The 18051-nt window shown below is 33.9% G+C and overlaps 1 protein-coding gene across 1 annotated transcript; it reads right to left on the reverse strand.

Annotated features, from left to right (window-relative positions):
• Nucleotides 1-534: 534 nt before the first annotated feature.
• LOC141666542 (protein VAC14 homolog) lies at nucleotides 535-17588 on the reverse strand. The gene is made up of 20 exons (XM_074472600.1): nucleotides 17252-17588; nucleotides 17072-17185; nucleotides 16882-16947; nucleotides 14314-14403; nucleotides 14106-14225; nucleotides 13994-14022; nucleotides 13756-13898; nucleotides 13573-13667; nucleotides 13149-13235; nucleotides 12878-12985; nucleotides 12631-12722; nucleotides 12344-12425; nucleotides 11847-11912; nucleotides 11277-11392; nucleotides 11053-11173; nucleotides 10627-10788; nucleotides 10363-10491; nucleotides 8548-8616; nucleotides 7051-7344; nucleotides 535-1150 (listed from the first exon to the last, which is right to left on the reverse strand). The coding sequence occupies exons 1-20, from the start codon at nucleotides 17339-17341 to the stop codon at nucleotides 1052-1054; spliced, it is 2172 nt and encodes a 723-aa protein (XP_074328701.1). The 5' UTR covers nucleotides 17342-17588; the 3' UTR covers nucleotides 535-1051.
• Between the last annotated feature and the right edge of the window lie 463 nt (nucleotides 17589-18051).

An 18051-nucleotide genomic window follows, 5' to 3' on the forward strand; every position in this document is an offset into this window, starting at 1 on the left:
ATTGCTGGTTCAGACATATGGTATATAAATAATAACGAAAGGAACAAATTACAACGTACATGTTAGAACACAAGTTCAATATCTACTTCTATCAGAATTGTAGCTGACCCAAAATGTGATATTATAAACATGTCTTCTTTGTCATGTACATAACTACGAGTTCTAGATAAGTTTACAAAGCCGTTGGCAATTTGGTCATAACCTTGTTAATTCAAAGAATATATTTAAGACAGGAAAATAATCTTCCACAATAAAATTTATTGGTTGACACAGCCTCTAAAAGAAAAATAAAATAAAATTTCATAATGAGGACCTGAGCAATTACCTACCAATATCAGAGTGACTTTCTCTACTTGCACTCTGTATAATGTTTATTCACCCAATTATTTACTTTTCCTTCCAGAAACCAAATTCTAATTACCATCATATCTTATTCGTGAATTGCAATTATGTTTTCTGTATGAGATCCATTTGATATGTTTGTATGATTCTCTATTTAAGCTATAGATAATAGCTTGTAATATGCTGCAGATATAATACTCAAATAAACTTCAACTAGGCCCTCAAGCCTTACAATTCACACCATTAAACATACAAAACTGGCAGCTTAGTCTGAATGTTATATGGGCAAAGTGTTTATATGGTAATAGTGCATAACTGCCCAAAAAACAAACTGTATACATATATAATTCAAATGATTTTGTTTTTTTTATTGTGGGCACTTGTCGCCGCACATTAATAATATAACAAACAGAAATTTCTAAATTTAATATCTAACTCTAGCTCATATGGATTTCCAATGAAAAAATAACAGAAGCATATGAGCATGTGCGACGTTCACGGGGAAAAAGAATAGCTTAGGAAGGCTCAACTCGAAATCATTGAACCCATCATCCTGACCTTTGTAGGAAGTAAAACTAAAAAAGCTACTATGATATACAATTTACATTTTATACCAGAACTAACCTCATGGATGTTTTGAACACTGAGATTTGCATCAGCAGTCTACAGAAACAGCCTCATTTTGTGGCAAGGGAAAGAATTGTCAAAGCTATCGTTGGCCTGGACCTCTAAGAGCTGATCTTGACGGGGGTCTTTTAATTTCTGGCACCATAGAAGGTCGTGGAGCTTCTTCAGGACTTTGCACATCCTGCAAAATCATTTGACAACAATAGACTTCAGAGGGGGAAGGTGGAAACAAATGAAAACAATATCATTTACATACATCGACACAAATTCTCTTCTAATAATAAGAAGGATACTCATGGTCTATCCTCAACACATAATTGTTCCTCCAGAACATTCGTCAACCATCTCTGTCAAAACAATTAACTCTATGGTTCATCATAAATTTATATCTTATTTCATTTCAGGCTACTAAATAAACTTATCGACAAGTTTGGTAAACATAATAATCTTAATTAAAAGATTTATGCTAGTACATAGAAAACATATAACTGATAACGAGCAAGGAGTAACAACATTAGAATAATTTATCAATTTTGTTACAATACTTTAACTAGAAAAACAGCTTCAACTTCAATTGGCAAAAAGTGGACAACAGTTAAAGAACCAAAAAACTGAACTTGGAGAATCAGTTTGCTGCTCACAGATCAGATATTGTTCTTCTTACATCACATGGCCACCACCGTCCACAGGCAATGCAGAACAATATTGAAGTATCTCACTACCCCCATCTCCCAATCCACCTTGTAACCATTCGACATCTCGGATGTAGTACTCGGGCACATATTAACTGAAAGATGCTGCGTGGCTGCTAGTGATGTGTGTGTGCACAAGCCCTTTTGTAACCATGTGTGTGCCCCCCACTTCTCCATCACCCTTAAAACCATTCCACAATGGGAATGTAGTATACAGGCGGATATTAAATGAAAGATTCTGCATTAACTGCTACCGACAATGTGTGTGCGCGCGCGTCTTTGTGACCGTGTGTTTGCACGCGCGCGTCTTTGTGACCGTGTGTTTGCACGCGCGCGTCTTTGTGACCGTGTGTTTGCACGCGTGCGCCTTCATATGTCTCTAAATATTATTTCACAAAGCAAAGTTTTCAACTGTCACAGAACTATGATCCCATTTCAATAATCAAGGCTTAACTGAATATTTTTGCACTGAGCTTCAGCTTGCGACATAAATGTACCTTGATTATCCGACCACTACACTTTCAATACATGAAATAGCGTAAATAACACAAGGGACCCTTTCTTTTTAGGAATCAATCTAAAGCAGGTAGAGCAGTGGCAAAAAAACGAGAAGGGTTTGTGATGCAGATAATTTAATAATAATATTAGTTAACTTTTTATATTTACACCTAAATTTTAGTGTATTTGTAATTAAATATTTTTATTGCCTAACTAAGAATATTCCAGAATTAAGATATATGGTCTTACATACGTAACTAGGATTAGTTTCCTTTTATCTAAAAGTTTTACTTTTTCTCCAAGTTCACTTAAACGATTGTAATGTTTAACATTTGAGAGATGAATATCATGAATTGATGAATATTAAATATTAATAAATTTGCAGATTTACTTGTGTACTAACAATTTACTGGTAAGATGGGTTTTATCTCTTGTTTCAACCATTTTTGAACCCTATCCTACATTAAGTGGTATCCGAGCCACTTGCTGATTGCCTAAATTCAACCATTTCCCTAAACTTGTCTTTCATCAGTTCAATTAAAATTTACAATGGTAGAATTATCAGAAATGGGCGTTCAAATGAGCACTCAGGTGAAGATTTAAAAAATAAAAAAGATGTTCAAATTTTCTTCCACTTTCAATATCAGAGATCAGAATGCTTCCGATGTAACACATGCTAATCCTCACACATCACTTGTGCATTAAAGGCTACTCATTGTTTCTTGAATGCTATATTCTCTCCCTCCCTTTAAACAGTAATATATCATATAGAAACTAAAACTACCATAGAGTTTATTAGTTACATAAATAAAGTAAGAAATAAAGCACGCGAATTTCTCCGTGCGAAATGTACAATTGTTAATATGTTATTAGGAAATTATATCCGTAATAAGATAATAAGGGTAAATAGAAGTAAACAGATCATGTTATATTCCACTCAACTCTTCTCCTGTATGGATTGATTTCCATACTAAGTAGCTACACGACACATTTCGTGTTCTTTTTGCACAGAAGCCTGCAGCTAAATTCCTTCATTGTGCAGTTGTATAACTGAAGCATGTCACAGTAATATTAAAAAACTATATTCCCTTTTTCAAAATTCATAGACTTGTCTATATACTGGACACATACACAATTATGCTGAGTTTTAGTTTATTATTAGTTTCTTCTGAAGTCCATGGAAAGAAATATCTGGGGATAAAACAGAAAAATCAAATGAAGCTTAAAGTGAGCAATAGGCTGCGAAATAACTTACATAACCCAAAAAAAAATTCCTGATGCAGACCTAATAGTTTATATACAAGATTATGGTTCAAACATCAGGTTCTAATATGTAGGTGTAAAGTTATATCAAACGCTTTTCACCTTTGATTAAGAGATCATTCAACTCAGTCAACATTTGTTTCCTAAAATAACTACAATGATGTTTATTGTAGCGTTAATTACTATTACTTTTTCTGAATTGACAGGAAGCCAATCTAGGTGTTTTTGCTTTTTTTAATAAAGCCTTTGTTCTTTTTCCTCTTTATTTTTCTTGTAATTCAAATATTTAAGCATGCACATAGTAAAATGCACGTGAATTTAGCACATAGGTCTGCCCAATTTCTTTGTATAGTAAGACAGGAGCACTACATAATGACATGTAAGCCACAGAGTTAGGTGCAAAAGAAACCAGGTAAAATGAGGTGCAAGAGACACGCTTATATTTTTTATTTATTGTCAGTTTAACTTCAATTTACAGGATCCCATGCTCTTCCGATACTGGCCAAAGCCTAAAGGTGAAACCACTTGGACACCTAGGCCTTAAGGCGCGAGCGTCCATTAGGCGTTTAGCTATATATAGGAATATACTAATACAATCCATCATGTACATATATTTTAAAATATATTGAATAATAATTATACTAATAAAGATTAGTTTATTTGATCAAGTTAAATGATAATTATCAATTTTCTTATTTAATTCTAAGACTCTTGTTATCAAAATAATGGATCAACTGCAATAGTACAATTTTATGAATGGCACTAATAACACAGTTGTATGATAGGAGTTAGCAAAGTAAAATTATGTAATAGGAAAATCGTTTATATCCATGGCTGGACACCTAAGTCACCTAGTTTATGGCTAGGCGACGCCTAATCCATCTACCGGACGCCTAATTATCCTATCCCGTTAATATTAAGGCGACGTGGACGCCTACCCATAAGGCCATAAATGATCACCTTTACTAGGCGATGCGATTCCTCTATATACTTCATAAATAATCTGCTCATTTTGATCAATTTTACATTTTCTTGCATTTTACCTGCTCGTTTGATCACTACAGATTTTAGCTTGCTTACATTAATTAGAGCCTGGTATAAACAGGAGGTTATTAGTTTCTAACTTCTGCTTAATTTATTTATTTATTGTTGAAAGTAATTCAACCAAAACTACCTAACCGACAAATAAAAGATATCCCATTTGGTGGCTTTGAATATTTTTTCCTTGATAACCCTAAAACCATTTTTTTTCTTTCTATTTATTACTTTTTTGAAATGATTTTTTGTTAATTTAAGTAAATATATTTTCATGTAGATCTTGACATTCATGATGGTAAAACCCTGTTTTTTTTAATTATTCCTTTTGTGAAATAATTTTTTGTTTATTTAAGTACGTATATTTTTTTATAGATCTTATTATGGAACTCAGACTGGCCACATATACTCCACCAATACTCCACATATACTACTGAGGGGCCTTTACCACCAACAACACCTGAATCACCTTAGCGAGGTCTGTTGAAAATCAATGGGCTGTGGGCTGGGTGTATACTAGGGTTTTAAGCGAGGTTTGTTGACACTTATGTTATTTTTTGTAGATCTTACTAGCCCATATAATGATTAGGAACTCCGTAAAACCCCAGTATACACCCATCCCACAGCCCATGGATTTTCAACAGTCAGGTGTTGTTGGTGGTAAAGGCCCCTCGGTAGTATATGTGGCCGGTCTAAGTTCCATAATAAGATCTATAGAAAAATATACTTACTTAAATTAACAAAAATCATTTCACAAAAGGAATAATTTAAAAAAACAGGGTTTTACCATCATGAGTGTCAAGATCTACAAAAAAATATACTTACTTAAATTAATAAAAAATTATTTCACAAAAGGAATAATTAAAAACGGAAAAATATACTAGCTTAAATTAACAAAAAATCATTTCACGAGAGTAATAAATAGAAGAGAATAAATAGTTTTAGCTTTGGCACTTGGCAGGGGCGTAGCTAAAGGATTGTCGAGGCCCTTTTTTAACGTGAAATATTATTATATATAGCTCATATGAATTCCTCATTTGGTAGCTTTGAATTTCAAGTTGGCAAAATACAAAATTTACTGCATGGTACAGTAAGATGTGGGTTTAAACTTTGAATCCCACTAGAAACTTCTTCCAAAAGTTCAGATGGTTGGTACTTAGTATGGTTCAAGGGCTTCTTTAAGGAACATCGTTGAGGGGTTAAACATCCCTATTACACTAGTTTTTTTAGATTACCCCACAAAAAAGATTTCAACCTCCTCGCTGGACTCATGTAAGCTAATTTAATCTCTTTGTTTAAACCAAACTGTAACAATAAAAAAAACTCAAAATGCCTACATATTTCTATATTATCCGCACCAGAATGGAACTAAGTGTAGAATGTCATTTTATCTCAATTTAGAGATGATCAAATAGAGACTGCTTTTAAAAAATTGATGTATTGGACTAAATTAGATTCTATAACAATTGTCAATTATAAAAGTTAAATAACCTTTAAGATAAATACATACACGGTACACCTTAATAGTTGGTTCATATGTCAGCTTATTTTAACATACTGGTTAACAGCTAATTTATTGTTGTACTCTTTTTTATGTGACATGTCTACAAACTTCAGGATAGACATACCCTGTTTATTAAACTTTAGAGCAAGTCCAACAATGTTCTCGTAAATGCCTTATAAGTTAGAAGTACAATAAAATATAGTGTCCTAGTGATTTAAGATATTGTTTTGGTATTTGAACTCCAAAAACATGCCTTACAATTGAGCCTTATTATTAAAATAATAATATATTTGAATTATAATTGGAGGGAAGAGAAAAGATGAGAGGGGAGAAGTGTAGAGGAGGGAAATAAATTGTTATATTGATAAAAATGAAATAGGACATGCATATTAGTGCCTTAGAAATAAGGCATGTGATGGATGTCATAGTGTTTTAAGGCACCACTAGGACATTGTTGGAGTAATCATCTATTCATAATGCCCAAAATTTTAGTTAAGGACGTCAATTTAGGATATTGTTGAACTTGCTCTTAATGCAAATTAATAGTCCTTGCCTATTAAAAAAATGTCATAAATGTAACCCCCTAGAAAGACCAAATTAACTTAAATGTTCTGTTAAAAAATAACTAACGATGACTTGTAATGCAAATAGATAAGGTCACAAGCAACTTTTAAGGAATAATCCAAAAGAAAAATGAATTTGGCAAAAACACTACTTGAAAAAGACAAAGCCACAAATGATTTTTAAGGTTAGTCCTATATTATCTGGAGTAATATCACAAGACTTTATCAAATTTCATGGATTGCAATAGATCGTAAACTTTTTCTCTACAGTACCCAGTTTATGCCATCTCAAATCTTGAGGCATTAATACGAAATACCGCCTTCGTAATATTCCATTTCTTTTTGAAATAACCCAAAAATTTAATGCTGATTTAATATTTCTTAAACTCTAATAGTACTAAAAATCTCACAGATCCATCGTCAACTATAAAAACAGTACCAGCATCCAGTCAACATGAATCCTAATAAAACATCACAAAGCCCCACTAGAAAGATTAGTCAGAAAAGAGAAATTTAGGAAGTAGACCTTAGATGCCAACATCGAATTGTTGCTGGCTGGTGCTCCAGATCTGGAAAGCATACGATGTTGATGCTGCATTTGATTAAACTGCTGCAACCTTGCAGGAAAGTTCATTCCACTTTGTGAATTATGTGCATCTTCATCAATTTCGCCATCCTCAGGAACATGAGATCCGCTGGTCATGTAATATTTATTTGCATAAGGATTTCCTGACAATGATCCGTTGATTTGGTCTCCACTAAAACGATAGGATGGTACTGTTTTTAGTCGAGTCCGTAGAATTTTGAAGGCTGCACTTTGCTGAATTCATACTAAATGGATCAGAACGATAATAAGAGCTTAATCCATTAATTTTACAATTACACTGCAATACTCAATAAGCTGATACCAAACACAAACACCAGCTATCCGACTAGTATCAATGTTTAAATACATTATTTAGCCTACAATATAGTTGTGGCTTGAAATCAAGAATAGGAATCAGAAGAGAAGGTCGACTGCAGCACTGAACATTACCATATGTTATATAAATTAAGGTAAGATATATAAAACTCGACATATATTTTCCTTTTTGTTTCCTTGCTAAATACCATGGGTGCTACTAGCAAAGAACACCCATTCTCTCTGCAAGGCACAGCCTAAAGGATACCCCTCAACACTTGGTAACAGGAGCTAGAGATTTTACGCCTCGGTGGAGGCATGTTAGCATGAGTACTGAAATTTCAGTAATAGGACATAACCCGAAGAATTAAAAAGGAAAATGAATCATATGGTGCTTGTGCATTTACGTATGTACAATATAAAATCTGCTAGGCACCTTTCTTAGTTAACAGTGATAGTGATGTAAACCATGCGGTGATTAGAAGTATTGCACATTATTTTAAGCTAAGTTACCCGGACTCTTCAATTTTGCCCTCATGCCCGTGTCCATCGGACATGACATGGGTGTGGGTATGGAATCTGTGTCAGATCCTTTAGATGGAAACCGGACACTTTGACCTTACAAATCTAGTTCAAAATGATTTATAAGGCCTCGCAACAACTTAAGGATGTCTATAGATTACTATTTTCATGTTATTCTTTTGATTTATGTTACTAATATTTTATGTATATATTTACTTTATGTGGTTGAAGACACGAATTTACAAATGTGCATAAAAAGTAGGTATAATTTCGCTTATGTGAAGGTCATTTGCCGAATCCCCGCACCCGTGTCCAATTTTTGATCTATATCCACGAATCCTATAATTTTAAAAACTAAGAGTCTGACACTTGGATCAGCACCCGTATCTGACACCCGTACCCGAGTCCGGGTAACTTATTTAGTTATTCTTAAGTTCCCTGTCTTGTGTATATTGTAGCATTCATTTCTTTGAATTCCAGGAGAACATTAGAATGATCATCTAACAGCTTCAAGATGCAGAGCAACGACTATTGCACCTAATGAATAATATAGTTTTGTTCTTTCAACCCAAAGCAAAATTTAGAGAAACAATAAAGTACCTGAGGTAACAGCATAAGAAGACCATACAAGGATTTCAGCAGCCATATGTGTTTTCCAGGTTCCAGCAGCTGAAATCAACACATAAACATGATTTTCACATAAAAAAAACACTACAACGGCCACTTCTAAATTTATCAGCTATGATGCAAAGAAATTTCAATGTCCCTACCACCAAACATTTTATGTATTTACAGATGACAAGTATGCTGTAGAGTTAAACAAACAACAGCATCAACAGAGAAAAATTTACACGGAGAGGACACTCAACTTAAATAGGAATTTTTTTTAATGCCTTGTAATCTAGCTATCTAAATCATATTAACTGGGTTCTGAGAGAGTAGAGTCACAAAGTATCACTTAGTCCCTGGCCATCACTGCATAAGTAAATGATAAGTAAAATATTGGCCCTGCATGTCTCGTGAGAACTAATTATTAACAGATGTAACCCAAGTAGAATTAAATAGCTTTGAACTGCTTTGCTATAAAGTAATTCGGAGCTGAAATAATATGGGTCTGACTAACATACAAGGTGTATAACTATTATAGTCAAAAAATGCGCTTGTGGTGTGGAACAAAAAAATTTAAAATATTAAATTGTATTCATTTTATGTTAACATTTAGACAAATTCAATTGCAACTCATTATGGAGTGTAATTAAATTATATAAATAGCTCGATAGAAAAATTCTAGATAATTAGAATGAGAAAAGGATTTGATTCCTCTATTATAGGATTTTCTTGGTGGTCCTTTATAGGGATATGCATTCTATAATTATTAAAGGACTCTGAATGATAAATTGGTTTTGAAGATTGTTTCTCCAGTTATGGTTGTGATTCATGCCAATTCTACTCTTATGCTATTCCGGTTGGATCACTGTGGTTAATTCACTTAAACCCGCCGTTCTTTGTTTTTCCTTCTTGTCCAGCATTAGCTTGTCTAAATAGCTTTTGTGGGTTTTGATCCCCTGAAAAACAAAGGCTTCTATGGAAGCTCAAAGGCAGTGCCAAATAGCGGCGCCCCAAGCCATTGGGGTGGGTTTAACTCAAAAGCAGCAGTTGAACTTTGTGGTAACCAAATACAGATATAGTTACCTACAACTATCCAAACACCTAGAAGAAACTTGCTACAAAAACAATATTTGTTGCATTTGTAAAAGGCAGCTACTGAAGTATTGCGCAAAGATATCCCAACACTCACTGAAATCAGATAAGTGAAAACAAAGGCACAAAATGACACAACTCTTATCCTCCCTCCGTTTCTTTCTAACTTTTTGCACATACTTCAAAGTGCTTGGACCGTGTAGTTAAAATTATTGTTTGTAAAAAAATTTTAAACTATGATATCTTGTTCATCTTTTTATTTACACAATAAAAAATTTACGTACAAAGTCAGAGCTCTTTGAAGTGTGTTCAAAAATTTCAAGTGCCATATATTTTGAAACGGAGCAGTATTTAAGGGGAACAGGGCAGATTGGATATAATTGATGTCGTAAATAAACGTATGCCTAATATTACCAGTGAACAACTGTAAATACTGATGCTATCGTGTGTTCAGTATTTCGATTACCAACACAGAGTAATTGAACTTTAGCTTAGGATATATTATGCAGATTGCAGAGCATATTAGAGATGAAGTGTTCATGGATCAAGATACACAAGTATAAACCTCATTGAACAATAAGATTATCGACTATCATTATACCAAAAAAAATGGAGTGATGTAGGAAGATATAAGAAGTTCGAGAAAGATCAACAAAGGTAGTATAGCTACAAAATTTTATATAGAACTTTAAATTTTGGGTTAGTTTCAAGCACCTGCAATCTAAGAAATGCGAATGTTGGAGTCTCCATTAGATTAATTAGTTTGTCCAGCTGAACCAAAAACTTAACATTTATATCCTCTTCAACCAGAGACTGGATGACAGAAGTTGCATGCTGGTAAGTCTGTAGATAAGTACATCAATGCCAATAACATAGAGCATCAGTACCGCGTATGTGGAGTGATTGGTCAAAGCAATAACATAATAACACACATTAAAACATAAATAGAGAAATGGCTAACTCAAAGTTAGTTCTTGCCTGAGATAATAAGCAAAGACTGATTATTGCCATGGGTGAATGGCACCACGAAGCATACAAGGCAAGATACAAGTCTTTTCCAGCTGTATTGACCAAGGATATTTTTAATAGATCTCGAAGGTGTGATAACTCGGTTGAAGTAAGTAAAATAAAATTCAAAGCCTGCAACACAAAATAAAAATGCCAAACTGTGTCACTAAGACATTAACCGCGAAACCTTCTAATGTACACCATTACATTTGTTTATTTTTGGGTAGGGGGGAGGTAACTTCACACGGAATATTATCAAAGTACTGTGGTGTTTGGTTTGCCTGATTGGTAGCATAACTCTTTTTTTAAAACCATATACACCATAGCTAATGAAACTGGAGTACTGGACTAAAAAGTTATTAACTATGACAATTTATAGATTTTTCATTTTGCAACCTGAACCATAATAGATGCAAAATCCAGGTCAGATTCACCCTCGAGTATTGTGGACAGCTCAAGGTAAACTCTTTCAGCATCCAGAAGTACACAAAGTCGACGTATTATCAAAGCACCGCGTCTAGAAATAAAATGAAAAAAATCACTGATCCAAAAATAGTGGAACTTACACAAAGGATATCAGCTAATTGGGTACTAACTAGGAGAATGGGGAGAGAACTCACTTTTCTAGCAAAGAATTGTCAATACGAAAATTATGGACTAAAAATACAACAAGCTGCCGAAAATGCTTTGGTTCTCTCGCTATCACTGCATGCACCTCGAGCACCAGCAGCACAACCTGAGAAAAGATACCAAAATATATCCATAGGAATTTAAAAAAGAGCAGTTTGCTCCATCATTCAGTTATAAGCCAAATAACAATTTAGAACCTCATATTTACATGCATGAGATAGATCCCCAACATTTAATATTTTGACTTCAACATTCAAACTAATATAAAATTCAATATTTGAATAATTTGAACCCTAACCACTGCTAAATACTCGAGCGAAGGACCCTGAATAGAGAAAGTTAGGGTCCAGATTCTCGCTAAGTCTTTGATATATAGAAGGACGGAGCATGAGACTGTTACTACCTAAGCCTACAGTTAACTGAAGGTATTAGCTCAACTGGATGGATGTCAAGATACAGAAAGGCATAGGATGAAGAATGACTGACCATAAAATTAAACGGACATTTAAAAAAAAAAACCACCTATCTGCATGTAAATGAGAGAGCAGACGGAATATTACCGCATCGGATGGGTCTGATAGTGCCTTCAGAAGAGTGTCACAAACATCGTTCAGAAAAGTTAGAACCTGTTTAGATGCAAAAACAAATTGAGAGGCAAAAGTGAGGTATGTTTAAGGTAATATGTAAAGACGAATAATGCAACAGTAAAATAGTACAAAGAAAGAATACATTGACCTATCCGTAGATAGCTAAATTAATAAGTCCACTATAAACAAATAAAATAACAGTGGTAAATGTGCAGTTGTGCACTATCCTAACTATAAGGAAAAGAGAAAGCATTGTTATGCTGCATAACTTATGCATGCCAGAAATCAAAAGTTTCTATAAATCAAAAAAATTCTCTCCTAGAATGATTTAACAGTTTCATTTCCCGCACGAGAAAGGAGTCATTATTTCTCTCTTTTCATCCTAATCTGATCTAGTTCTGCATCTCTACAATTAAATCAACAAGAGAAGGGACAGCAACAAGTAGGATGACAAACATATTTATTATTACCTTATCCCGATGTCTATTTAACAAGGCTGACATCCAGTGCAATGCTTCAATTCGAGTAGCCTCCCATTCACTTGACAACTGGCTAAAAAATGAAACAATAAACGGATAAGTTCAGCAAAACCCCATCTATGCAAAACGATTTTTTAACGCAAGTGCATCGTGGTTATGCGCCGTGCCCTACTGGACCATTTAAGTGAAGAGAGTACCATAACGGCAGTATCAATTTCACCAATACAAAAGCAGCATAATTAGCATCTAAAACATTGTGTTTGGTATCAAATATATACCTCCTTGCGATAGAGAGAATTGCACCCACATCAAATCCTTCTACTGGATGAGCCTTTATAGTGCGAAGTTCTTCATTAGTTTCACGAACAACCTGATGAAGATTAATGAAATAAGCATCTGTAACAACAGATGTTGCACAAAAAAAGTACAGGGATGCATGAGAGAGACCAAACACAAAGAGAACTGGGACATGTTCACTTCTTTAAATGAAAAGTATAAAAATCTTACGGACACCCATCAACTTACCACTCGTATTTTTTCTTCTTTATCGGCTATGCAAGGCAAAATGGCACCTAGAATATCAGCATAGTATGGAACAAGCTGGTTCCCACCAAGTTTCACAAACTCATTTATCTGAAGACAAGTAATAAGTTATAACATTTAGAAGGATATGACTGAAATCTAGCTAAATAATCATCTTACTAGGTGAAAAAAAATCGAAGGTAGAAAGGAAAACTATAGCAAGAAAGTAAACCAATATATAAATTTAAGAATTTGGATGTCTAAATATCCATACCCAAGTAATGGCAGTCAATCGAGTAAATTCATCTGCGGAAGCTGCCCTCTGAACAAGTATTTCAGCCATGCGACCATAATCTACAGACTTCACAGGAAGAACTAATCGAGTCAAAACTATACATATAAAGTAACATATGTTTCATGTAACATTACTTATGACTAATCACTAAGATTGAAAACAACTGTTTGTATGATCACAAAAACAGCAACTATATAGAACTAAAAAGGTGGTGTTTTCCAGGGAAGAGAGGGCACACGGTACAAGTGATAGTGTATGATACCACATTAAAACGAGCCACTAGAAGTAGACAATTTATGAAAGGCAGTTTCAATTTATTAATTGTTTTTAGGCAAAGGGGGTTCAGAATATTTTAGGCAGCATAATATACTTGCAGGTGAGTGTGTGCTAAGAGAATACTTACTGGAGAGTTTTTAATCTCTTGAAGAAACTCGGATAGTGCAGAATCAGCTTGTTGTCGTATTTCATGGCTCGAATCACTTAACATATTAAACAGGCCTAATATTGCATCAGAATATAAGTACAAAGCTATTTCTAGAGCGATTGAATTGTTGAATCTATCAAAAATTAAATTAAGAATGTTTACCATCAAGAAAATCAGGAAGAAAACCCAACATATCAATATCTGGAACACTGTCCAATACAGTAATCCATCCTACCAAGAACTGGCGGACATAAGGATTGAGGACATTCATGCGCTCCCGCAATAATGGTATAAATTCTTCAATGCTGATCAAAAAACCATAAAAAATATAACATCCTACTGCAGAAGTGCAATATTATTCCTTTACATTAAAACCATACTATTTAATAAAATGGAGAACCTGAATTGGTCACTCTCCGTGACAATGTCCTGCTTACAACAACATTGAAATCACTCTGTTAAAATATGAATATATATAAGACACATCCTAAAAAAGAAAAGAGGACCTATACCTTCACAAGCCTATCTAAGAGATGAGCAGCACTCTGTACATTGGCATCCGAGTCTGCTGAAAGTTTACATAAAGCATCAAAGATCTGATTAAAGAACACGATGAATTCACCCCTTACAACCTGCAAAAAGGGGTAAGATGAGAAAAAAACTGCAAAATACAAAATAAAATAAAATAAACTGCAAGATACTAATTAAATTCAATCTGACCTTAGCAATGTTATATAGAGCTTCACACGCATAATACCGAACTCTACTATCTTGATCGGAGAAAGAATTAATCACTGGTGGTACAATTTGCTGAAAGATCACATTTATTTAACGGATCATGAGCACACCAAAGAAACAAGTACTTTGTAGTTTGATGCATTATACATGTTACCAAATCGAAGAATGGTTGTCTAGAAAACTGTGTTAAGTACAAACATAAGTAGGGAGGAGAAACATAATTCATGATATAATATCTATATAAGAAAAAATAACACAGAGCTCCCTATATATCAAGATAATTGATGAATGATGTTTATAACACCTTTTGCGAAGTAGGTAATACTTTCACACACATCATAACTAGAGCTTGTAATCTCTCTCTATAATGAGAAGAAACTGCAAGTACCCATCAAAAATCAATGACATGAAAAAGATTAAGCTGACTTATCGGTGACAATAGCCCTCATTCAAAAAGTCGGTCTACTGACACATTTATTTTTTTGAATTCAAGTTCAGTACAATATGCTACAGCCTACAAAAAATGGTGTAGATAATCCAAAAACAATGTGCAAATGGGAGCCGTGGTGCCAAAAAAAGGCTTCCTGCCATAACAAAACTTTCTCATGACAAAATGTTTCCATTTCAATTTCATCATTGATTTTAGACACCTTGTGTGGAAGTTGGGGAACATGTACAAAAAGAAACCATGCAGCCCATCCAGAAACCAGCAGAAATTTTTTTTATGTAAAATTAAACAGAAAATAAAAATCAGAACAAGGGTGATACTTTGTCAAACACCTCTACTGAAACAGGAAAAAAAAATTAAAGCAAAAAAATAAATCTTGAGGGATCAAATTTAGAATAAGAAACTTGGCCAGAAAAGCCATTTTCCCAGTAGATCTTAAGGTTTGACTAATATGGTTTACGTTATTTTTGGACTGAATGCATTTGGGAAGGACAGTCCAGAAGAGAACATTTTCTAAGATTACAGAAACCTCTTTCAAGTTCCAGCAACACTTATGAGTGACTCTTGGTATCAAGAATCACAATTTCCATTAAAAAAAATAACATCTGTAAGAAATCCAAGAAAATTATTTTGTCTTAAATGATAGTAAACTAGTAATATGGTTCTAAAAAGTTGTTTTTCATGATATTATTCGCGAAGAAATGTGCAAGCGATCAAAGCTCCATTATACTATTGACATTTAAAGTTACAATACTGATTATCATATAATCTACATTACCCTGACTCTTTAATTCACTTCAAGTACCAGTGTTCGACATTCGAAACTCATACACGGATGTTGAAGCTCAACTCTTCATTTTGGGCCAAAATCTATAAAATATGTCAAAACAGTAAGAAGTCAACATGTACCAAAATTTAAAAGGATCGGTTTTCTTTGGAATTTTGAAAATATTTCCTAATCTGACACTTGGACATGTATACACCAAGTTAAGGTAATCTAGCAACAAAAGAGATACCCTGTTTCCTAGATTTCCTTTTCTTTCTACAGTTAAACCTCGATGAAGTAATAATCGATAAAGTAATAACCTCGCTAAAATAATATTGTTCTCCGGTCCCAGCATAATGGACACAGTGTATTTTTACTCCCGGTAAAGTAATAAACTCGCTAAAGTAATATTTTTTCTTGGTCCCGACCCTATTACTTTAAAGAGGTTTAACTGTATGTTTTCAGTTTCCATTAATATTTGCCTGTCTGGGTTTGCTGAGAAGTTTCTTTATATATTATTCCTTTCTAAGGAAATTTGCAGCATTTCTACTCATATATAAGGAAATACGCAAGGACTTGTACAATAAAATGTTCGTACAAAAATTTGCGAATAAAAAATTGGAACACACAGGTTCAAAAACCCTCTCTAAATCAATGGTGAAATATTACATATATATTATTAAGATTCCATTAGACTTAAGGTTTTATAAGACAATATATTTTTAATACTCATCTCTTTTATTTCAGCTACAAGTTCAAGTTAAAATTTAGAAAGGAAATACCAAAAAATTATATTAGCTGCATTCTGTTATGAAAAAGTACACATTGTCAGCCAATCCTACTAAAACCAAAACCACGTGTATTGGTTAAAACAACAATGCTAACCAAAATCTAGCATCTGCACACTGGGTATTCATCCTCGTCCAAGGTTATTCATGTACATATGGACAGAGGACACATCATGTTACTAACTCTAACACATCATGGTCGCCAAAAGAAAATAGATCATAGGCATTACGAAGTCCCAACTTAAGTTCACAAGTAGATATCTTATCAAGTAGCAAGTATCTATTATTCTCCTAAACAGCATAACTTAATTATTGCAAACAACTTTCCGCAACAAGCATTGCTTTCTTAAACATTCCAATCAACAACACACCAGAGCATTATTCCCCAATCTACTAAAATCAACTACCAACATTCATTATTGTAAACAACTTGCCACGACAAGCATTAATTTCTAGTTAACAACACACCAGATCAATTATCTGCATTTCACTAAATAAACTACCAACATTTATTAATACATAACAAAACTCGAAAACCTTTAACTTACCTCCAAATGCTGTGCAGCTTCAGAAGTCAGTCCCACCGTCACTGCAGCCAAGCCAATCAATCCTCCCTGAAAATCCAATTCAAATTCCGTAAACTCCAATTTCAACACCAACACATAAATTCCACTACCAAAACATCCAAACACCAATGCAAATGAATCACTAATCAATCACTAATCACAACAAACAAACCTTCCTATGATTCGCCTGAGGCGAATACGTAAACTCATTCGTAACCAAATTAATCACAGCCGTAATCTTGTCGTGATCTCCCAGCACAGTGAGTTGCTTCACAACTCCTTCCACCTGCCACATCAGATCCATCATTTAACAAAACCTAACCAAAAAACACACAATTACACACATAAGTACCTCTAACGCAGCGTTTTTTCGCTTTTCGTAAAGCTTATCAGATAAATTGCGGATAACAGAAGCAGGAATCGCAGTGCCACCGTCCGCCATATCAAAACCCTAGGTTTTTAGTTTGATCGAGAGTGAAATGTTGATTAGATTAAAAAGAGGCGTTTTGTGATGTTTTGTGTTGCTTAAAATTAAACATTTCAGGACTGAATTAAAGTGATTTTGTGAGGTGTTTTTTGTGATTATTCAGATTATATATGGTATTTGAGATCTAAAACTGTAAATAAACGGAAACGAAGATTGTAATTATAGTGTGTGTTATGAAAAGAAAAAGACCCAAAAAGCTCGACTTGCTACATTTATTTGTTTCAGGAATGTTCATTCTTGGTGTCTTTTTGGTTGTTTCGGGTTCAAGTTCGGACCTCAATTCGGGTCATTATGGATTTTTTTTATAAAAAAATGTGTTTTAATGATTTTTATTTTTTAAGCAATGAAAATTATTATTTTACTTTTTTGTGTTTGGAAATTCAACAACCTGCATAAACAGTTGGTGAGTTTTACTCTTTTGGCCGTTTAGGGATGCTGTATCACGTTGTAATCCGCAGTACGAGAATAAGGTACGGGGGTGGCCCTATATTTCACTTTGACATAAAAAATGGCCAAATTATCATTTTTGAAAAAGATGGTCCTATATATCACCTCTTAACAGAACATCGTGTTCCGTTTTGTTTTTTCTTTTTAAGGTAAAACGGAATTTCGTCTTTCGTTTTGGGGTTTTAAAAAAAAAATTATAAATACTATTAAAATACTGT

Source organism: Apium graveolens, chromosome 6, assembly GCF_009905375.1.
Source record: "Apium graveolens cultivar Ventura chromosome 6, ASM990537v1, whole genome shotgun sequence".
In the NCBI taxonomy this organism is placed as follows: Eukaryota; Viridiplantae; Streptophyta; class Magnoliopsida; order Apiales; family Apiaceae; genus Apium; species Apium graveolens.